This window comes from Saccopteryx bilineata, chromosome 1 (genome assembly GCF_036850765.1).
Source record: "Saccopteryx bilineata isolate mSacBil1 chromosome 1, mSacBil1_pri_phased_curated, whole genome shotgun sequence".
In the NCBI taxonomy this organism is placed as follows: domain Eukaryota; kingdom Metazoa; phylum Chordata; class Mammalia; order Chiroptera; family Emballonuridae; genus Saccopteryx; species Saccopteryx bilineata.
Genome location: NC_089490.1, coordinates 136,468,513 through 136,491,879, shown reverse-complemented (window position 1 = coordinate 136,491,879; position 23,367 = coordinate 136,468,513). Strand labels below are relative to the sequence as shown.

General features: G+C 52.3%; 1 protein-coding gene across 1 annotated transcript in view; it reads right to left on the bottom strand.

The window, feature by feature from the left end:
- Positions 1-14,084: 14,084 nt before the first annotated feature.
- The window catches only part of PEBP4 (phosphatidylethanolamine binding protein 4), a 216,880-nt gene continuing 207,597 nt past the window's right edge, over positions 14,085-23,367 (bottom strand). The window contains 2 exon segments of the mRNA XM_066267724.1: positions 14,085-14,279; positions 14,281-14,378. Of these exon segments, the coding sequence (XP_066123821.1) occupies positions 14,121-14,279; positions 14,281-14,378 (257 nt within the window). The 3' untranslated portion in view covers positions 14,085-14,120.

Below are 23,367 nucleotides of genomic sequence, written 5' to 3'. Positions count from 1 at the left end.
TAGAGGCTCGCGTTAGGAAAGGCAGAGGCAGTGGGAATGTTTGGGATCCTTGAGAGCTTCCAGAGCTCCAAAGACCGTGGAGGAGTGCAGCCTCTCCAGAGATGGCCCGTAAACACTCTTAGACTGGTCTTACTTGTTGCACCCGAGGAGAAGCATAAGTTGGGCTTGCCGGCTTGCTCCACAGCCTGCTTACATGTTGATGAGATTGGATAGAAGGGTTCTTTTGGGGGGCGCAAATGTCTTCCCCCTCCTTCCTACTAGTTCTTGACATAAAACAGGAGTCTTCAATTAAACAAGTATTCAATGAAACTTCAGTGTGATCATGGACAACTTTCTTTCTTAGCCTCAGTTTCCTTGTCTGTATTTTGGGATAATAATAGTACTTTAGAAAGAATTAACATAGATAATCCTCATAGGGTACTTATACTAGACCCCTAGCAAGCACTCACTAAATGGCAATTATTAATGTTCAATTGTATTCTCTCCCACCCTACCATGTGACAGAAAAACCCTTTCTGCTTGTGTGTCTTAGGAGTGAGTGTAAGTGATATAGGGAGTAAAAAGAGCCAGGTATGGAACTCCATCTCATATCAGTGTGATCATACACCAGAAGCATTAATGTTTGTTATATAAGGGGAAAAGGAAAGTCCTATCCATGTGCCAGCTACCTGATGGGCACAGCACCAATGTAGAGATGGTTAAGGAATGGTCTTCACTCTGTAGGAGCCCAGGCAAGCATTGAACCCTCAATAGCTGGTGGTGACATAGGCAGGGTTCAAAGAACTCACTCCCTTGCTCTTTAACACTTTGGAATATCCTTCTAGACATTTTTGGAGGCTAACTGTGGCCTTCAGGGTAGGGTGAGGGATTCTGGTGCCCTTCCTTCCCTCTGTCATGAAAGGAGCCATGCTGGGGACAGCCTGCCTCTGAGCATAGGCCCTCACGGCTTGGCTCCTGTTCAGGTTGTATCCCACACAGATATACTGTGTCACCGTGATGATGATGGCAGACGGAGGCTAGGGTTTTGTGGCAAGAGGTGACAACCCTGGGTATAGAGTGGGATAGGGTATTTGGAATGGCTGCTTGTAGACTAGTAGCATTCTCCCTTCTGGTTGCCAAGCCTTGAAAGCAGCACAGAAAAAATAGTTTCTCTCCCTCCTCCTTTTTTTCTCTCTCCCTCCTGAACAGGGGCTGGGGGTGATTGTCTGTTTTATTGGCGGGCTCAGGTGAGATTGCCAAGGGCCTAATTAACTGAACTCCAAGCTCTGGACTTGTTGGGGAGCGAGTAGGCACTGGTTCAGGGCATCCTCACCCTGGAGATGGTGAAAGGCAGGCCCGACCCCTCTGCGGCAGGGCCAAGGCCGCCCTGCCTCTGGCTGCTCTCTGGAATCCAGCTAGCCTCACCAGCTGCATTATGGGCACCGTGGCTGCTTGTGGGGGCAGTGGGTGTGTTTGTCTTGATTAAAGGATAAAAGAAGGGGGAGATGTGGTTCTAGACATCCACTGCAGAAAAAAGCCAGGTGTTGCTCTGTCTTGCTCCTTAGTTCTGCAGTCACCTCTGCCCTCTGAACTTTAGCTCCCCTTTTTGGGAGAGAGGTCCAGGCTTTCTCTACTGTCTTAAAAGAAAAAAACCCCAAATTAATTCAGGGGTATTAGTGATTTAATGCATTGCCCTTCTCAGAACGTATTTGAATTTTAAAAGAAAATGCCTAGACAGGTGTTGGTCAAATAAGTTTGTAAAGATGATGTATATGTTTGCTTGCTTGTGGTTTGCATTGGGGGCTGGGCAACACCAGATATAGTGGTCTGTGAGGTTGCAGGTCGCCTTCCTGCTTGGGAGGGGCCCTTGTCTTGCTAATGTTTACTGGAAGATTCTGCCCCCACTGCCAAGGGGTGCTGGAGGATTTCTTCTTTCTCTCCTCCCTGATCCCTTGCCCTCCATGGGAAAAACAGGTTTTCTGCTTTTCTCTTGGCTTTTCTTGTGAATTGCCTGTCTTGGTGAGACACCAATAAACAGAATGGCCCACTATCCTCTGACTCCGCCATTTCTTTAGCTACCGTCTGCCCGAATTTAATGAGAACCTGCATGTGAATGGCCACCATGGCAGAGGTGGCCCCTGGCCTTACAACAGGGTAATATAAAACCCAAGGGAATTAAGCCCAGTGCTCAGCACGATGCCTGGAGAATGAAAGGCGCTCATAAATGCTAGTGGAATGAGGTCTGAGTGAGGGTATCAGGCCCAGTAACAAAGAGTGGGAGATCTGGGCACAGAGAGAGTCTGGGGTTCCTCAAATTGCACCAGGCACCTATGTATAGAACCCACCTTCATGGGATTACTCCTGAATGACAGTTCTCTGGGAAGTCTTCAGTTGCTTTCCATTTTGGGTACCACACAGGAGATGGGCAGGTCACTGGTGAAATCTCTCTGGTCAGCCTTTCCTGCTGCTCTAGAGGTCACTTCATTTCTTTGGCAATGACAGTCAGTTCTGAAGCAAAGTAGGTTTTGCCTAAAAGCTTGCAGAAGGGACATACTATTGACAGCCAAGATGACTTTGGAGAGTAGGCTCGTGGCTCAGAGCCGGGACTGAGCCTCTTTTGGGGACTGCTGGAGGCTTTAGGCTTTCAGAGCCTCTGTACCTACAGAAGCTGGGGCACCAGGAGGCCCTGGGGACATACTTCATTTTCTTCATTCTTTACAGCTTGTAGGACTGTCCATCAGTGTGTATGTATGTATATATGTGTGTGTGTGTGTGTATGTGTGTGTGTGTGTGTGTGTGTATATGTATATATATATATATATATACATACAGTGTAGGGCATTTGAAAGAGTCTGAGTAGTTAGTTGGAGAACAAACAGCTGGACAGGATACCAGCTGAGCTAAGATTTGAACTCAGGACCTTGTGACTCCAACACTACTGCTCTTAATTGCATTCTTTGTCCCCATTATGGCTGTCAGGGGAAAGAGATGAAATGGCAGATGTGGCCAAGAGGACAGCTAGGTATAGAACCTGTGAAGGCAATGAATAGAAGAAAGGCTAGCTGCAGTGTTGCCTCCCTGCACCCCTGGGTCCCAGCATGGGGTAGGGAAGGAGCCCTCATCCAGGGGACAGTAAAGGGGCGTAGCACCCAGGGAAGGTCAAGGGGAACAGCATTCTCAGGCCTCCTAGTAGGTGGAATGGCAACTCTGACACTTTGAGCTCTGGTCCCACTGCCATAGGTTGTCTCAGAGGCCATAGCATCCTCTTCCAGCCAACTACATACTTCCATTTTCAACACTCGTTTGTGCCTTAATTCAAACTAACTCGTTTTAATCACGTTGAATGGTGTGTTTTTCATCATACTTCAAGCAATTTTGGGAGAGTCTGTTAACAAAAGGGAGAAAGTCTTCTTACAAAGTACATTTGCTGGGGTGGGGGAGAATGAAAGTGACCCTGGAGACCACTACTCAGACAGACACAAGTCCAAGGCAGTGAGTAACTGCAAGGGATGGAGATTGGGGCTGTCCAGAGGATGAGAATCAGGGCCTGGCTGGGCTGGGGCAGGGAGGGAAGAAAGGTTCTAAGATGGAAGGTGAGACTTCAAAAAATATCTGGAAAGTACAAACCCTGATTCTTCCTAGGAATCAGGAGTTTTGGGTTATGCCATAAATTGTCTATGTGACTTTGGGCCTTCGCTCTTGTTTCTGGGCTTCTGGTAAGAGCTGGCCTGGATAGCCTGCCTCTGAATTCCTCCCAGCTCTGTTAATGCATGTGTTTCAGATCCTATTGCAGAGAGGGTGGAAGGAGACATGTTTTAGTGTTCCTAACAAGTCTGAGGGTCTTGAAAGAATAGGGCTGGCACCTGGGGAGGGGGGGAGAGGAATAGGTTCGAGGAGGAGGGCTTGTAATGGGAACTTTTCAGGGGTTTGCACAGGGTAAGTGGAGTCATGTGCTCAGATGGCCTGTCATTGCCCCTGGGGACCACTGTGGGACAGCCCCCTATTCAGCTGAGAAAAGATGGTGTCTCTGAAGAAACAACTCTTAGGAAATGGGGCTTTTTGGAAAGAGGAACTTTGTCAATCTGAAATGAACCAGAAAAGGTGTGAATGGGGGGGTTGGAAGGGGAGGCAGTTGGGGGAGCAAAGAGGGAGTGAGAGAGAAAAGGAGAGAGAGAGATGATAGAAAAGCTATTAGAGCAGGGTCTTCCCATTGCTCCCCCACAACCAGCTTCTAGCTGAGGGCAGGAATCACCCAAAGCTAGTGGCTGGATCCGGGAGGCTGGCAGCTCTTTCTCCTCCTTGCCCTGTAAGAAAAGCCTTTGGGAAACCAGGGACAGCTGTGGTCTTTAGATCCTTGTCTCTTATAAGCTCCCAGCCTCAGGACCCTCCTCACCCTCAGCAAGCAGGCTCTTTGCCTCAGGGTGAGGAGTCAGGGGCAGCCTTTCGGGTTCTTCTTTGCAGTTCAATGCAGTAAAAAATCTGGGATCCAAGGAAAAGCAGTTTGTGACTCTTTTGGGCTCAGAATTTGAGCTTCTCAGTTGTATTAGCAAGCTCTTTCAGAAGGTAGCTTAGGCAGGGCTTCTCTGCCTTTATCACGCCTCAGCTCTCCTAGAAAATGAAATGCCTTTTACAGCCCTATCCCATCACCCTGAGGGCTGGGCATGCAATGCAGTGAAGTCTGTCCATCAGCATGCGAGCTTCCCTGCCAGGGTTCGGGGCAAGTGAGCAAAGGAGAAGGGGCATGATCTCCCTACACCCCATACTGCAGAATTTTTGGCTCAAGCTCATCCAGAAAGACACTGGCAGAGGAGAGATGGTATCAAGCTCCCAAAGGGCAGGGACTGAGTCTTATTTCTCTTTGTGTTCCCAGCTCTACCCCCTGGGCCTGTCCCCAGCTCCATCAGAGTTTGTTGACCCAGTTCAAATGTCCGTGTTGTAATTCTGATACACGGTTGATGTGCAGAACAGCTGGCTCTACTTGGCCCTTCCCACCAGGTACTTTCTTTTCTGTATCCCCAGCACCAACTACCCCCTCCCAACCTCCCCGCACAGGATGGGGACCATTGTCCACCCAAATTCCGTTTGTAGAAGGGTTGCTCCCGGGTCTGGGACTTCGCTCTCTCTTTCAATGAGACAAACATGCAGGGAGCACTTTCTGTGTACTCTTTGTGGAGGGAACAGACTTGAGACTGGGGTTCTGCTGTCTGCCAGGGAGCAGTCAGCTGGCAGTGGAAAAGGAAGTGAGGAGTGAGACTGGTGGAAGCAATCATACACAGACATAGTGTCTCAAAGGAGAGGCAGGCAGGGAGCTCAGAGGAAGAAGGATCGCTTCAGGCTGGCAGACGTGACTTGTTCAGGGAGGAGGGAAAGCCTGACTGGGGGAGGGAGGCTTGAGGAAGTCCCTGAGGAAGGACTAAGACCTGTCAGCGAGGAGGGGAGCCGAGGGGAGGTGTTAGAAGGGGAGGGGGTAGAGAGAAGGGCAGGAGGTATTCTATGCTAGGAGCTGTGATTTCCCCCCTCCTCATTTTCATGTTAACTTTATTTTTTTCATCTCTAAAATTAGAACCCATTAGCCTAGTCCTTCCAGGACTTCTGTCATAGTGCCTGGCCTGGACCTGACTGTGGTGTGCTGTGTGGACAAGTGAGAAATCTTAGAGGGGAAGAAGGGAGGTGGCACTGGGCCTGGATGTTGTAGGTCCCGAAAGACAGTTGGACACTTTCAAGAATGTGAGTTCCAGGAAGGCAGGGACTTGAGTCTGTACTCCTCTCTGTCCTATCCCAGCTAGAACTAGGTTTATGGGGGTGCTCCATAAATATTTGTTGAAGAATGACTGTGCCCGACACTGGCCAGGCCCTATTCCTGATGCTATTAGCAGGAAGGGGAGAGGGAGTGACTTCAGGTGTGAGGAGTCCAAGGCAACATGGATTCCAGGGTGGGGGTGGAGCAGGATTAATCAGACATAAACTCAAGTGGTAATAGCCCCGTTAATTGAGTGGTAATGATCCTTGGCATTTTCATCTTCAAAGCCGGGAATAAACTGTAATTAATACTCCCGCCACCCGGGGGCAGGGTGGGGGGGTGGTGTGCAGACTCGTGAACTAGTGCTACTCAGTCTGAGGAAACTGAGGCACTGGCAGAGAGAGTGGAGTTATGAGGGTGGATGCAAAGCCCAGCAGAGCCCGGGTTCATCAGGGATGCTGAGCACACCAGGGCGTGGCCCACTCCCTCCCAAACCCAGGCAGCTGGAGAGCTGAGGCCACGAGTGGGGAGGGACTCAGGAGACCGTGCAGGGGCAGAGCCGGAGGTCTCAGCGAGGCCTGGCCGAGGGTGGCAGTGGGTGCAGCAGGCTGCCAGCCCCGCCCAGGCGGGAGCAGGGTTTGCACACCTCGGCCCCGCGCTCCGGGCGCTGGAGGGGCGGGGCGTGGGGCATGGAAGGGGGGCAGGCCCATGCTCTTCGCTCTCGAAGTGGCAGCGGTTCCAGGAACAGTCAGCATGAGTCACTGGCGGCTTTCCTCATCGCAGTCTGGCTGCCCGAGCCCGGAGGGAGTTCTTCATTAGGGTGATTAACCTGCCATCATTAAAAGCTGGTAAATATCACCTAGGGACCACAGGCCCTAGGCCACCAGTTCCAATCCAGCATCGGAGTGCCAGTCCCGCCTCCCCGCCAGGGACCGGGCGCTGGGGCGCTGGTCCCTGATGTGGTGAGGGTCCTCATCTTGCAGTCAGTCACCACTTACTCAAAAAAGCCTTTCTTTTGATACTCTCATTCCAGGCGACATGCCAAACACACTCCTAAATCTCCTAAATCGCCTTAATCCTACTGACCTTTTTACATTTGTTTGTGTAATGCTTTGACAAATGTCTACCTGCCACCTCCTGCCCCGAACCTTCCCCAAGAATCTGTCCTGAAGTGATTCTGATTTGGTGTTGTATTCCCATTGTACCCCCTCTCGGCCTACTGCACCCTACCTAGCACAAGTGTCTGGTGTGCAGCAGGCCTCAGGAGTTTTGAATTCACAAGTCTTGATTAGGCAACAGAACTACTTGATGACCAGTCCCTTCTCCCTGTCGGTTTCCCCCCCCAACAGTTGACAATGTTCTATTGTGCACCTACTGTGTGTCAGACATTGGGAACACAGCAGTGAGGAAAACAGCCCAAGTCCTTGCTGTGGATCTGATGAGCGTTCAGAGTGGAGACGGGCAGTACAGAAAGATATATGAGGTGGTAATAAGTGGTATAAGGAAAAACAAGTCAGCATAAGGGGTGTGATGAGAGTGTATATTGAGATTTTGGTAATGGCTTGAGTGCCATTGGCATTAGAGTCCTGAATGGGAGTGTGTGGGTCTGTGCTGTAGTCCAGACAATTTATTGGGATGAAATGTGTTGTGTGTGTGTTAAAATTTGTTAAAAAAAAATTACACCAAGTCCACTAAGAAAAGTCTCTGAAGGCAAAGTTGCCTGCAACTTTTCCCTTTATTCTTAGTATCAGCCCCACTTCCCTAATGGCTTCTCGGCCTGCCACCAGGTGGCCTGAGAGAAAGTTCTGACAGTGCAGGAGGACACTGTCATTTTTCAGAGGCCTCCAGGGAAGGGAGAACATCGGGCCCCAGGTGACTGTGGCTGTGGGTACCCCAGCTCCAATCTCAGAGCTGCACTCCCCTCTGCACAAACACTTTCTCAGATCGCTGGGAGAGCTTCTTCTAGACTCCAAACGAAAGAAAAAGAAGAAAAAGTCGCCACAATGGAAATTCACCCTCCCTTCTCGCCCCACTTCCCTCCCGTGGTCACACTTCCGCCTGCAGACACAGGGTATTTTGGGTTCAAAAACAAAGCATCAGATCTATTTGAGCAACTTATTTTTTCCATTGGAGTAGAAGCCCAGGGACCTGTGGCCACCCTGGCTCGGCCACTTCCCCAGGGAACTGACGCGTTTCCCCTCCTCCACTGAGGACTGATTTAGCATACAGACTGGCCACTTTTAGCTTCTTCTTTCCCTGACCTGGCAGCCAGGGAGGTCCCAGAGGTCCGGCTTCTGGTTTTGTCTGGGTGCCTTCCTTGTGGACTCAGGGGAAGGCCTGGATCCCCTCCTCTGCCAGAACCCTACCACACCCCCAAATCCTTGCGCGACACACACACACACACACACACACACACATCCTCCACAGGAGTCTTTCCCCCCTCAGTCCACTTGCTATATCAGGAGACTGAGAAGTGCGAGTTGGGATTAGGCCTTGTCTGGTCCCTAGTCCAATTCAAAGGGTGGTCTGTCTGTGTCAATGTGGGCTGGTGTGTGTGTGTAGATTACTAATGAAGTGGGTGTGCATGTGTGGAGACAGCATGTGCATGCAAATCCTACATTGGTGACTGCCTAGGCTGAACAATGCACATACACACAGCTTGCATGGATGTCTAGAAAGAGCTTGGCAGAGTCGAAACCTTGCAGTGTCTAGCGGGTGCATACACCATGTGATTTTGTGCGGGCTGGTGTATTTACAGTGTGTGTGCAGGATGTGTATAGTAGAGGTGTGTTTAAGTGTGAGGGCATGCTTGCATATGTGCGGAGGAGCAGGGCTTGGTTCTCAGGGCTTGGGGGAAGAAGGAAAGCTCTGGGCTCCAGACAGAGGTGACCAGTGTCCTTGTGGGAGCAGGTGCGGGTGCAGTCTGTGGATCAACATTTGGGGCAGGCTGACCAGCTGCAAGTGAGAGTCTGTCCCTGCAGAAGCACTGTCTAGGGACTTCATGTGTGTCTTTCCTTCAGGACCCTCCATCACCAGCCTGTCAGGCCTCTCTCCTTGAGCCCTTCCCTCCATGGGCTGCTCCATCCCTCTGGCTGGAATGCCTCCCCCTCCCACTTGTTAGTCTGCCCTCCCAGCGCCCTCTTCTAGTGCTGGACTCCTACAAGGCTCACGATCACAGGACTCTTGACAGCCTTTGTCTCTGTCCATCCACATGCTTTCCCACCACAGAGTAAGAGCTTCTGGAAGGTTGAATTCTTTGAAGTTTCTTTTGTAGTCCCTTCAGTTCCTGTCATCCAGCCGAGTCCCCACCAGCCCTACAGAATGGCTGACTGCATGCTGGTGCCACAGCCCTGGCACATGTGTAAGGGATCCGCTGCTTTATGATGACTTTTATGTGCACATCCAGTAGTTTCTGTGTGTGTGTGTGTTAGTGAGCTTGCCCTTCTTCCTAGGTCCTAAGGGAGGCCCACCAAGCCCACTGTCTGCTTTCTTCATGAGAATGAAAATGAAAACTGGACTTCACAGCCCGATGCACTCGCCTTTCTGAGAGGCTCAGCCTCTTTCCTATGAACCCTCTGCTCCCTGCCCAGCTGACGTATGCCAGTGGTCAGTGGGGCAAACTCCAGCTTATGAGGAAAAAAGGGGGTGCTTCTGTGCCCTGGCCCCTGCCTCAGTCACATTTCTACCCTCTGCCCCTGAGTGCAGACACAGGGCCTGTGTACAGCTCTTCTACCCTCTGTCCACCAGGGTCCCTGGATGAATTTCCAGAGGCTGGGATCCGGGGCAGATAAGCTCTGGCACTGGCTGCTGCTTCTGGGAAGGGGGTCCTCTGAAATCCCAGGGTTGCCAGCTCCTCTTTAACTTGGGCCTGCTGGTTGGGTTTTCTGGCTCCTGCAGCCAAATGCAGTTGGCTTTTTCACATTCTTAATCCCAAGAATGCTCACTCTACCTTGTTCTGGTGGCTTCCACTCACCTCCTAGCCAAAAGGATGGTGGGAGTGCCTTTTTCTCCCATTCTCCCAAATAACCACACAGAATTGTAGAACATTCGGCTAGCATGGTGCCTCCGAGAACACCCATCCTGAACTATTTTATAGGTGAGGGAACTGGGGCCCAGAGTGGGCAGCTGACTGGTTCAGGCTCACACAGCAGTGAAAGATGGCACTTGTACTAAATTAGGTCTCCACTCCCAGGCAGCGGTTCTTCCGCTACATCAGACCAGATGGCCATGTCATCCTTTTCTGTTTCTGTCTCTTTCTGACTCTTTCTCTTCATTTATTTTTATATTAAAATATTTCCTTCTCTCTTTGAAATGTCCTCGCTGTGCTAAACAAGACAGCTTACATGTGGTGGCACCAAGGTGGCATTCAGAGCCAAGATCTCTGTCCTGGCACAGGTTTCCCCCGTCCTTTCAAAAGGTTCTTCTTCCCAGCCACTCATACCCCAGGATACTCGGGGACCTGGCTCTTCCTTCTCTCTGAACCAGCCTCTTCGGCTTCTGTTTCTCAGAAGGGAACCCTGGAGGAACTGGATCCTCTCTCCAATCTTTGTTTCCTGTCTCTAAGATGGAGTGGAGAGATCTCAGAAAGGGAAATATGGGCATGTGTGTATGCGTATGTATGTGTGTGCATGCATGTGTGTGTCTGTAGCTCACATGTCTCCCAGCAGCCCCTGGGGGTAAATTCGAAAGGTAATTAGTATCAGGATGAAAGGTGCTGTGGATAATTACAGGTAATATCAGGACTGCTGGGAGGGTGGGGCAGGAGGCCCCTAGACCTCTGGGGGGGGGGGTAGCCCCTAGCTCCACTGCTTTATGAGATCAGATACCTGGAGAGTTGAGAGGGCTGGGGAGGGAGGATTATGAGTGCAGGGTCTTTGTCTTTACAGGAAAATGCTTGTTAGTTGCTAAGGAACTGGGTTGTCTTTGCTGATCCAAGCTGCCCAATGTTTTGTTGAGCTTGGGAGGGGGATGCTGGGCTGGGGCTTGGTTCTTTGATGGGTCTTTCAGAAAGGACACTCATTTAGGGAAAGTGACTCTTTCCCTTACTGGGCTGGGGAGCAGAACAAGTGAGGTGGAGACAGGAATGGAGAGGAAAAGTGGAAGTTACTGAGCAGCCCCCGTGCCAGGCATTGCGCCTGGGTGCCTTCTGTGTTATCTCATTTAACTGTTGTGACAGATCTTTTTAAGGAAGGCACTTATTTCCATTTTTTAAAAGTTGTACTATTTTTGTAGTTGAAACACAAGTCCAGAACAGGTAAGTTCCTCGAGGTTATAGGGCTGTCAAGTGGTAAAGGTTCTATGTGAATTTAGGTATGCTAGGTAAGAAAAGTTTTGTGCTTTCTAAACTATACCACCTGATGCGTTTACCAGGCTTTCTTCTTAAGCCAGGGCTGCTCAGCGCCACTACCTGGGTCCATCACTGGCAATACCACCGCCACTGCTGCCACCATCAGGAAGTCTCCCTATGTGTGTGGCTCCCCCTCCTTTTCCATCCCTCTTTCTTCCCTAAGAGCAGTTGTCACACAAGAGGGAGGGAGGTGGTTCAGTGGGTTGAGAATGGTTAACTGTTGGGATAGTTGCCTTGGGCAGGTGGGGTGGGGGGGTGGCAATGACCTTGAGCTGGGCCAGGCCATTGCTGTAAGTGTCCAGGAGCTGGACCTCCTCACAAGTCACACTTGGCTGAGAATAGCTGGAGCTAGGAGAAGGGAAGATGCTTGAGGAAGACACCCCTTAAATTCTTCTGGAACTTCCAGCCTTCCCTCTTGGCCCACCTGGCTTCTGCATAAGTGGAAAACCTGCCTTTATTTTATGGAGCCCAGAAAGTACAACTAGAGTACTCCTGGCCTCTGCACACTGAGCCGGAAGGCTTGGATTAACCCCAGATTTCATCATTACTAGTTACAGAACGAGAAGTAGGTTCCTTAACATATCAGAATGTCGGTTTCCTCACCTAGAAAAGGAGACTAACAACACCTACATTTTTAGGTTGTTGTGACGACAATTGGATGAGAGAATGTGCACACGGGCCCAGTGGGCTGTGAGGCTGTGCAGGAATGCATTCAATGCGGTGCTGCAGGTTCAGCACTTGGCACAGTTCCCAGCATGCAGAAGGTGCTCGACAGACAAACAGTATCTGATGGTGATGATGATGATGATGATGGTGGTGATGGTGATAAAAGTATCAGCTCTCCTTATCTCTGTAGAGGGATCACTAATTCTCCCTTATTAGTTTTCTTAGCTACTTCATTAGAGATCCCTAAGCAATTTCCAGCGCATTTTGTTTCTTCTTAGAGGAGGCAGTGAAAAGAGACAAGGGCCCCACAGTGCTGTGCAGATGGAGAGCTGAGTCAGGGTGGGTTCCCTGGGGTCTCTCAGCCTTCGGGTTCTCTCCCTGCCACTGGGGCCTCCTTCTCTGTGGCTCTCGGGGACTGTCTGGCAAGGCTGTCTTAGTTAGCCTGGAGCCTGGGCCAGCTTTGTTCTTTTTTAACGTTTTGGGGATAGGAGGGTAGGGGTCTTTCCTGTAGTTGAGCTGAAAGTCCAAAAACACCAGAGGAAAAGAAAGGAGGGGGCAAAAAGGAAGGAAAGCAAGCCGATAATTTCCTCGAAAGATAAACATCCGATTTTTTTTCCTCACCCAAAATAAACATGCTAGCCACAAGGAATTAAAAGCAGAAGAGGGAGGATGTGTCTCGATCTGGGGCTGCTCTAGGAAGCTGACCTGCTATTTATCCCAGCCTTGGGCCCCAACCAGAGCTGCCAATTACAGTGGGGGCTTGGGGGTGGGGGCTGTGGCGAGTGTGAGGGTCGCGCATGCTCAGAAAGTCCCTCTGAGGCTGCCTTCCATGACACTGCAAACGGACACGTCCTTCTGCTTCTTCTTTTAGCTCTGCTGGCAAACTTATCTGGTGGGATAGAAGGGATTCAGGAGTTCTACTGCCTGGGCTGCCATCGAAGGACCCTCTCCAGAACAAGTGTTTGGTGTCCATCCCCTGGGCAGGGAGACACATTTATCAATGGAGGAGGAAGCATGGTCCAATTCCTTCCCCGTTCGCACATGCTGTCGTCTTCTGGCTCATTGCATTCTTCAGATCCCCCTATGAAAGTCTTCTTATTATTACGAGTGCGCTTAGCTGGGCTGAAAGATTGGCCAGGGCCCCTCTGCCTTCCAGCTAACGTGAGTCCTGGCTCTAAGGGCAATAATGCGGTACCTGGCTGTAGCCTGCCCTTTCATCTGGGTACCCAAGGCACTTTGCTGTCATAAGTCACCGGCATTGCTGTATTCTAGCCGAGGAGACTGGGGTCATTAACTCTTGGAGGGAAACTGAGCAGAGATTGGGGGGAGGCAGAGAGGACTGGAATGGGGGTGGGGGAGTTGAGGTCCCGGGCTGTGAATGAGACCATGGCTAAGAGGTGCCTCCAAGAGGTCCTTGGTAGGAAAGCCAAGGGACATTCAGAGGACATCCCAGGGAAGAAGACACTGAAAATCCTTTCCTTGCAGAAGCCAAGGAGTTTCATAGCTTTTCCAAAAGTCTAAATCAGATGATGCCCCCTCTATCACTCCAATTTACTTACCATTTCATGATCACCCATTGCTTTCAGGGTACAATCAAAACTCAGCATGGTTGTAAGGCATGGCATATTCTAGTCTTTGCCCACCTGTCCAGGTGGCCACACTAATGGCCTTTCATTTCCTGGAAGATGCCACCCAGGCCCCTGCTAGCCATGGGACTCGAAGGTGTTCACTCTCTTTGGCTTGCTCTCCACCCCTGTGGCCACTCATCGTTGACCTCTACCCCTCTTTTCAGCCCCAAAGTTAAACACTACTTCCTCTGAGAGGCCTTGCCTGACCCTGACCCCAAACCCCATCATAAAGCAAGTCCCCTCTGCATCCTCAGAACACTTGTCACATTTGCTGTGATTTGCTTGTGGTCACCTGATAAGCCTTCCCTCCCAACAGGATTAGGAGCTCTATAGAGCAAGCTGCCCTGTTCACACGTGTCCCTAGCACCTAGCAGAAGGCCAGGCACATAGTAGGTGCTGAGAATAGCTGTGGAATGAATGGTGTTGAATGTTGGAGCTGGAAAGGCCCATGGTGATAAACCAGCTGCCCCTACCTCGTCTCCCTATCTCAATTTTACAACTGAGGAAGCAGAACTTGGGAGAAGGTGAGTGATTTGCTCAGGTCACACAGTGTGCCTCAGTGACAGCTCAGGGCTGGGGCTCTCTACCTCCTGTCTGTCCCTCTACCCCCATGTACCCTCTGCACTTGCAGTTACAGGCCCCGGGCTGGACACTGATTGATGTCCTCTGCTCGGTATTCAAAGAACAGGCTAGGAAACAAAAAATCCAACCAGTGATCCCTGGATGATTTTTTTTTAATTTGCAAAGAAAGGGGTTCCAATCACAGAAGGGGCTCCATCCCCAGAGGGGGCTCCATCCCAGACCGTGGGTGGTGGGTAGTGTGGACACACCTGCAAGGCAGAGCATGGGGTCTGGCAGGCGAGTATTTCTGCTTGGGTCTGTCTTTGGGCTCACTGCCTGCCCCTCGGAGAGCCTGGAACATTTGGTGAGTCCTGGTAATTCTGGGTCATGAACTGCGTGCTTGCTTCAGATTCACTCAGGTGGAAGCGGCTCAGAAATTGGTCCAGGTTCCAAGAGCCTGGAAGGACAAACAGACCACAGGAGTCAGTGAGAGAGAACTGTGGACTTGAGAGCAGGCAGGCTGAGAATGAGGCCAGTTCTGGGGGGAGTGGAGACAGCAGGTGCCATGGGTCTCCTAGCTGTAGGGACACCTCTGGATGAAGACAGTGGGGACTAGAGTCTGGACTGAGCCAAGAGCAGCCTTTGATCTGTCTCCGGGGCGTCCTTTATTTAGCATAACTCTGCCTTCTCATTCACATGCAGAAAGGCAATGCCCAATCAGGTGGTCTGTGTACTTCCTCCACCCACCCTTCTTTTCTTGCCCCCAAACTGAGGCCTTAATGCTTCTTTTTTCTTCACAACTGGTCACCCCAGATGCTGGGGCTGAGATTGGCAGATGTGTCTGTGCCATTCATTTACTCCCTTCCCCAGATCCCCTACCACTGCCTTGGAGACCCTGTGCAACAGGGTTCCTTTCTGGCCGTGACAGAGGTCAAGGGGAAAGGGATATGGCCAGGGCCCCTGCTCCCTGCTCCTGAGCACCTGGAGTCTGGAGGGTAGTTGAGTGGGGGAGACCTCCCCAGGCTGCAGTCTGGAGAAGCCCAGTCAGTGCCCGGGCCAGAGGGGCGTCCTCAGGGGAGAGAACTCAGGGGCATCGAGGGAGGTGCATCTTCTGTGGCAAGCGTGAACAGGCCTGTGAACAGGCCAAGCAGCAGGGCAGGGAGAGCACAGCCCTGGCCACTGGGGAGAGGCCGAGGGAAGTGGTCAGAGGCATATTCCCATGCTCTTGTTTCCCAAACCTTGGGCCTCAGGCACCCTTGGCAGATGGTGGCCAGATAAAACACAGGGTACCTAGTTCAATTGGGATTTCAGATAAATTACCAATAATTGGTTAATGTATGTTTCACATATGACATGGAACATGCTTATAGTAAAAAAATTATTTCTTGTTTATCTGAGATTCAAATTGAAATGGGTATCCTGTGTTTTCTTTTCTCTCTCTTTTTTTCCCCTAAACCTAGCAACCTCCCCTGGGCGAAGGGAGTGCTCAGGGAAGGCCTTGTTCAGAGCAGAGCAGGCAGTGGCAGCATGGCTGGGACCCATGGAGGACAGTGCCATGCAGAGGGAACAGTGGAGCGCTGGCGACCTCAGGGACCTCTTAGAGTCACCATCTACCTACTTGTGGCTCCCTGTCTGCTCCCACCACCCTCTAGTGTTCTGTATTCCATCACCCCTTCCCACAGGGCTGTTTGGATTTCAAACTTGTTCTCAAGGGGAAGAAAAAGTTTTCTGATCCAAAGAAACAAAATAATAATGATAATGAAACAAAATAATAATAATAATTAAAACAAAATATAATAGCAGTAAAACACTGTTATTGTTCTTCCTGTGTGCCAGACACGGTGGTAGGAACTCTGTATTTATTCAATGAAGCCTCGCAAGGGGAGACTATTTTTATCACCCCCCAGTGCACAGACGGAGTTTTGGTGAGGTTGCTTTTTAGTGGTGATGGGGAAAAGGGGCTCATTAGGTTCCTGCAAACCCTATCTGGCCCAGTGACTGCACTCAGGTATGGCTGGAAAGCAGGGGCTTCAGGAGTTCCCTTGGGGCAAGGGTGGCCTGGCCCTTTAGGGAGCCTCTGCTGTCAGACAGTCTGCCCCAGGGCTGAGAGGTTTGTGTGACTGACGCTGCGGGGGCGGGGGTGGGGGGTGTCTCCCACTAGGAGGCGTGGCCTGGGGCCCTTACATGCAGGGAGGCTGACTGGCTGGGAAAATACTGTGGCTTCATGACCCTGGGAAAGTGTGTGCATGTGCATGTGTGGATGCTTGTGATGTTTGCATGCACATGTGTGTGCAGTGTGTGCTAGGGGAAGGGCTCTGGGTGAGCTGGTGTGTGGCAGGCAAGGGACAAGGGGACCTTCCCCACTGAGCAGGACAGGAAGGAACCCCGGTGGCAAGGAGGAAATTGAAACTCATCAGGAGATTAGGGCAGGCAGGGAAAGAAACCCCTGTGCCTGAGAGAGACCTCGCTCTGCTCTCCAGTGTGCCTCCCCCAGCTCAGATGACTTTTCTTGATGGAGCTTGGAGGGTCTTGGCAGCCTTGCAGCTTCTTCTCTGTCCCGTTTTCGGCAACTCTGTGGTTCTTGGGCTTCTTGGGCAGCTTTTCTGACCAGCCCCTCTGTCCCTGGGAAGAGTGGGGACAGTGCCACCTGCCGCTAGCCTCTGGCTGCTTTGTCCCCTGGTTTGGCTGTGACTCCTAACACCCCCCCCCCCCCGTTTCCTGCCACAAAGGGCAAGAGGAACTGACCCTGTGCAAGTTCTAGAAGGAATAGAGTGAGCCAGGCCCTCAGGGTGTGTGGGGAGAGATAGGGAGCTTGGAGACTGTGGCTTCTGTGGTCACCACAGGGAGGAAAGCCCCATCCTGTATGGCACTGCTGGTCCCCTGAGCTGCAGGGAGGCCACTGCCATGCAGGAGGAGTGCTGTGCTGCTGAGCCCTAACCTCTCCTTGTACCCTGGACCCGCCCGCCCGGGACGGGCTCTTCCTGGGACAGGGCAGCGGTGGTGAGTGTACTTCAAAGGCCTCTGGCTGGAGGGAGAAAGAGGCAGGAATGTCTGATGCCTGTCTCCCGAGCCACCCAGTGCCTGGAACAGAGAGGTCTGATCCCCTTAGGGTGGGGCTGCCACATCTGATGAGCAGGTGGGTCCCTACACAACCCTAGGGGACATCGTTTCCATCCTGCAAAGTCAGCCTCAGGCATCTTCTCACCTCCTGGTGCTGACAGGGAGGGTGAAGGAAGGAGAGATGTTAAATGGTAGAAGTGTTTCAGAAGTGGGCCAAGGGGAGGGTCAGGGAACCTTAGCTAAGGCCATCCAGGATGTGAGCCACTGCTGTGTGCCTGATCTCTACCAGATACTGGGGGGTGCAGGGGTGAATGATCCCTGTCTCCAACACCTGGCAAGGGTCTCCAAGCTTTCCGAGACTCATCTTCCGAATTGGAGTTCCAGGGACGAGGAAGCCTGGAATGTCTGGAATGGCCTTAGGGCAGGTCTTAACCATCACTGTCTCCACCCCCAGCTTCCCAGTTCTGCAGGTTCACTGCTGTCTGGGAGTGGTTCACAACCTGGGTGGACAGCCCCATCGAGTCTATTAGAATTACCCAGGCATCCACAGGACGGAGAAAGGGCTGTTACACAGAGTCCATAGCCTGTCCCTTGTAGGCCTAGGGAGAATGGGGTAGAGAGCTCCTCTGCTAGAATGTGGGTCTGCCAGGCATGGGGGAGAGCTAATTTATCCAGGCCCCACTCTTGTCCTCCATGAATTTATAAGACAATTAACGCTGGACTAATAAGCAAAGCCTTCAAAAGGTGCCTTGGTCAGCAGCACAACGTACCCCCACCCCCACAGATGAGGTCCCCCCCCGGGGCACCCCCAGAGTTTCTCAAGCAGGCCCACTCTTGAGACTTCCCAACAGTATAGGAAAGTGCTCCCTGCCCATCTCTGCTCTAGCCAAGGGACATTCCCCACCTGACCTGTTACTCGGTCCTTGGTAGGACCTAAAGTGTCTCCCTCTTTGCCTGGGAAGTGGGGGTCAGGAAGCCCTCTTTGGGAGGCAGGCCCTCACTCAGGTGGGCTGTAGAGCAAGGTGGGGTACTGAGGCTTGGGGTCACCCCCTTTGAACTGCTGTGTGAGCTGCCTGGGCCCTGCTGGGCCCTGGGGTCCTGGCCTGGAACCTCCATGTCACCCCAGGCTGGTGAGCTGTGTCTAACCAAGGTGGCCACCCTCTTCCCTGGCCTGCCCCTGTTCTTTCTCTAGCCAGGGGGCACCACTGCTTCTTGTCAGGGGACAGTAGCCTCATAACCGCCCCCTGAGCGCCGGGCTTGGTTCATAATTTGTCCAGCTCTTCATGGGCCTGGTGCAGCGATAGAAGTACTGATGCCTTTCTGCTGAGATTAATGATGTCCTGGCGGCGGTGGGCGAGAGGCCTAGTCTTTTATTTTCTGTGCTGTTAAATGACATCCAGAAGCTTCCACTCGGGAGTTGAGAAGCCCATGTTCCGTCGCATCCAATTACTCCTGGAGAATATTTGCTGAGTGGCTGATCCTGTGGGCTTGAGAGGCTCAGGGCAGAGGGGACCACTTTGACTTAGGGGTTAGGTGGGAGTGGGAGGGGGCAATGCTGGGGGAGCTCCCAAGGTGGGAAGGGGTGACTTGCTGCTCCTCTGGAGAGGAGACCCCAGGAGAACTAGAGAGCAAAGTACAGTTCCTATCAGCCAGTAACTGGATCACCCCCTTCTCTGGGTCCTGTGGCTGGGGTGGGGGTGGGGAAGGGAGTGAGAGGAGTAGGGGCTTGACATTGTCAATTTAACTCCCAGTTATCAATTCCAGTATTTGGTGGCAGAGTCAGCTGGCTGGAGTTTGAGGGAAAATTTGGCAATTATTCGTGGTTTCTCTGATGATGTGTTCAGTGTTGCTCTGGATGGTTGATGTGGGGCTTGACTGGGGCCTGTGGGGAGTGCAGGCAGTTCCCAGTCAGGGTACCTGCGTGAGAGTTGCCCAGGATGGCCCTAACCGAGTTGCTGCCAGGTCCCCAGTCTTACCAGCTCTGCCAGGTGGGTGGGGCCCTTTGGAGGCAGAAGAGGGCTGCTCAACAAGCCTACATGGTGACTCAGGGGCTGGGCCCTGTGGGTTTTGGGGCCCAGCTAGGTGAACCACTATGGAGGTCATGGAGGGGAATAGGGGCTGTCTTGCAGCAGGCTGTATGTGTTTGTATGTCTGTGTGTGTGTTTGGGGCTGGTCTTTAGGCAGGCCCCTCCACCTTCCCTCCAGCTCTGCCTCTACCATCTGCTTCTCCCTCACTGCCAGCAGCCTGGTGGGTCTCCTCCCGGCCTCTGTCCCTCCACACCAAGGGCTCCTCCTGTTGACTCTGCTTGGAGCTCTGCTTTGTGCTCATGGCCTGTGCTTTCAAACATTTCCACATAGCGTCCCTTGTCTGAATCACCCACGTTGCCCCATAGGTCTTCGGGTGCCACAAGCAAGACTACAGCCCCACTTGAAGGCCAGCCTCTGCCTGCCCCTCCTCTGTGACCCCTGCGGTCAGTGGCTCCCGAGGAGCTGCTCGCTTCAACCAGCTGAGGTGCTGGAGAGCAGATCGCAGCTGCCCAGCCCAGAACCCCAGGCCCTTCTCTGCCCCTCGAATCCCACTTTGCCAGGAGCAGTCTCTGCAGGTCGCCAAAGCTGCCCCTGTGAGGGGGTGGCCTGAGCCTGGCATGGCCCGTTACTCCCCTGGCACAGCCGCATCATCCTGGGCTCACGGCCTTGTAGAGGCTTCTGGAGCGAGCTGTGGCACGTCATCCTGAGGGACAGCGAGGGGATTTCCCTGGCTCACTAGCTAGATGAGCGTGAGGCTGGCTCGTGACACCTCTGGGCGAGGTGGCTGAGGTGTGGCATGGCACAGACCACAGCTCCACACAGTGCTCGGCCACAGGAAAGAGACATGTGGGTGCACTGCCTTGGGCGGCTACTGCTGGCCTGGGATCCGGGGGGCAGCAGGATGGCTTGCTCCCTCTCTGTTCCCACACCAGGATCCAGAAGTCTGGTGGTCCAGGTGGAAGGAGAGGGAATGTGGGTATATTGGCAATAGGTACAAAGAGATTTGCTACAAAAGGTGGAGGAGAATTAATTTGCTATTAAGTGGGGACCCTTGATCATACAAGCCAGTCACTGTTCTGGTCTTCAGTTTCCTCATCCAGCCAGGGGGAAAGATGGCTGCTGTCCTGCTAACCCAAATGCTCCTTCTTCTATGGGGATTAGCAGCTCTCCACAGTACCCACCATCAGGAGGCTGGATGAGGGAAGGCCCGGGAGGGGCAGGGCAGGCTGGTGGAGAGGCGGGGCATATAAGTGGCCCTGCCTGTCCAATGTTGGGACAGGGAGGATGTCAATGCTGAAACTGTCCTGTGTGGGCATGGTACTCACAGAGGTGCCTGTCTTTTCAGGTGTTAAAGGAAGCTGACAGTGAGGTGTGTTTGTGAATATGGGGGTGTGAGAATGGGCAGATCCGTATGCTTGAGGCTCGTGAATGTGCATATGTGGGTGTGTCTCATACACAATCACTCATTGACTGCGAGTCCGCAGTGGGCTGAGCACAGGGGCAGGTGGTAAAAAGGAAACATAAGACAGAATGAGCTCTTCCCTCTAGGAATTTATAGTCTTGTGGTGGAAGTGGGGCCCATGCAAGTGAAAGATGATTGAGTAATACAAGAGAGATAAAAGCAGGTGACCAAAGAAGTACAACAGAATGTTAGGTGAGAGTTTCAGAGTGCTGGAGGAGTAGGAGAGGGCGGGGAGGGTCAACTGTAGAAGACAGCCCAAGATAGTGCCAGCTCCACATTCAGGAAGGTGAACTGTGGCCTTTGGAGCACATGTCAGTGACGAGGACCAGCGCTTGACAGAGAGCAGCAGCTTGGGATCTGTGAGCGGCAGCCTTCTCTATTCAGGGTGTGGTCATGCTTAAGCTAAGTGAACGGCCCTCCTCTTTCTCTGTGCACTCCCCAGTGACACACCATCCATGGGGCAGGGGCTCCATCTGCAGGGCTCACTTCTGTGCCTGCAGCTCCCACAAAGGACCTTGAACATGCAGCTCCTGGTACTGCTGACTTGGTACACTTTTATGAGTGTGGAGGGCATCAAGCCGAGCATGGTGGGAAAACGGCGTGGACAGGAAGGAGCTGAGCACAGGCAGGAGGAGTGGGGTAGGATGTCATAAACTAGAAGAAAGACAGTTCCGAGTCCCTTCCAGGGCCCTTGGCTGCCCTGTGTCCGATTAAAGCCTCTACCAAGAAGCATGCTGGGGTGGCTGAGTGAGTGAAGCCTGACCACGGGTTCCCTGTGTCTGTCTGGCAGAACTTGGACATGGGGAGAGCATGGTAAGCTGGGAGCAAATCTGTTCAGGGTTACTCAGTGGTAGCCCAACTAGTCCAACCCCTTATCTTGATGATGTAGAAATCGCGACCCAAGGATGTGAGGGGGCTTGTCCATGGTCACATGAGAGTATGGGAGTCAACATCTCCCATTTGCCGACCCACGTGTGTTGTCCTGGAGCCACAGAACAAAGAGGAATCCTGGAGAGGGTTTCAGGCCTTGGATTTGAGCAGTGCCCCCCACCCCAGTCATACATGTTCAACTAGAATAATCTCACACTCCCTTCTCATACTAAATCTGTTATTCATACTTAAGTCTCAGGGAGGGAAGGGACCCAACAGGGCCGGGTCAAGTTAACTGTCTTCCATAGATAAACCCTGCCTGGCTCCTGCACCCTACAGTTCCCATCCAATCTCTAGAAGTGATTACTGCCTGCTCACCCTGGTTATTCCACTCATACCCCACGACACTTCGCTCCATGGAAAGAAAAGTAGACCAGGGCAAACCCCAGGGCTTGTGCCCATTGGCAGGGCTTCCTGCATGCCCTGGCCTCCTGAGGGCTGGTCTAGCCTGGGGCTCCACAGGTTCCCTAAGCTCAGTACAGGCACTTCAGAGAGGTCCAGGTCTTCTGGAGTTCTGATGGTGTGCAAGGGCTGCTTCTGCTTTTGCAATCCCCCTTGGATTTATCCATGCCAGACTTCCCCATGCCTCTGGTGCCTCCTCTTTTCTTCTGGCCAATCTGCCTACCACTCTAGGTTACTCAGCTCCGAGGAGTGGTTTTGTGTTTCTTCTCCTGTGGGGATCAGCGGCTCTCTGTGGTATCCACCGAACTCACACCTGGGCCTGGTTTTGCAGATCCTACACAGCCTTCCTCGGTCTTCTCCTTTCATCACCATCCCTGCTCCCTCGCAAACGATGCTCCTTCTTACTTTTTTCTTCTTTTTATATCTTTGCATTTGCAGGTTTCCCAGCCCCGAGCTTGAGGATTCCTTCACTCAAGGATTCCAATCTCCTCATTTTCCGGGGCCAGCCCAGGCCCACATGTACTTCGAAGCCTCAGGGCCACATAGATTTGTAGATCATCTGGATCCAACCCTCATTTTCCAGATGAGGAAACTGAGGCACAGACAGGTTAGTTGATTTGCTCAAAAGTCAAATCCAGAGACTATATTCCCGTGTGCCTCCCCCTGGGGTAAAGTCCCTCTGCCCCCTTCCTGGTTGAAGAGGGCCTGTGTTCTAGAGGGAAGGGGCTCCAGGGAGAGACAGGACTGTCCCTTAAGTCTACCAGTCTCCAGTCGTTGTCCCAAACACCAGAAACACACAATTTATTGCTTAATTATAAGCTGCTCTGCATTGTTAATTAAGTGTTTCCAAAGTAGACTGTAAGCCCCTGGAGGGCAGGGAACAGTCCTAGTACCATCTTGTCCTCTCCGAAGCCTCTAGCGCAGTGCTGGACCTGTGGAAGGCATCCCATGGCGGGGCCCATCCTGCGGCTGGAGCTTTATCAGGGAGGATCATTTTCCTGCCTCCATTTCTGGTGGACTCTGCTCAGAGGCAATTCTAAGTGCTCCTGTAAATGAAAGGTGGGCGGCAGAGGGAGTGCAGAAGAAACCCTGGCCTTGGCAAAGCTCCAAAAGGACTAATAGCGGGTTTAGGCCTGCTAGGTTTCCCGCATCCTCACCTGTTTCCTTTCTTAGGAAGGGCACATGGGCTGCCTGGCTTTCTGGAGGCTGGGCTGGGATCACACCTCAGGATCCAGCCACAGCAGGGGTGGGAGTATCTTTGGCACACAGCCTTCCTTCTTTGCCCTCTTCACTGCTCCTCCTGGCATTCCCTAATGCTCTGTCCTTCCCTCTCCATCCTGCCCTCAGAAAGTACTTGATCTGAGGGATGTTCCTTCAGGGGACTGTCTGAGCGTTGTCTGGCCCAGGACATGGCACTGAGACCCTGAAGTTTAACAAAGGGCTCAGAGGCCCTGCTTTACTCTGTGAGCCTCCCACGTGTGGGGAAGCATGCTGGGTTCAGGTGCTAGTTCCCAGCGCCAGAAATCAGGTGCAAGGGGCTTTGTGTTGCCCTGGGTCAGATGGG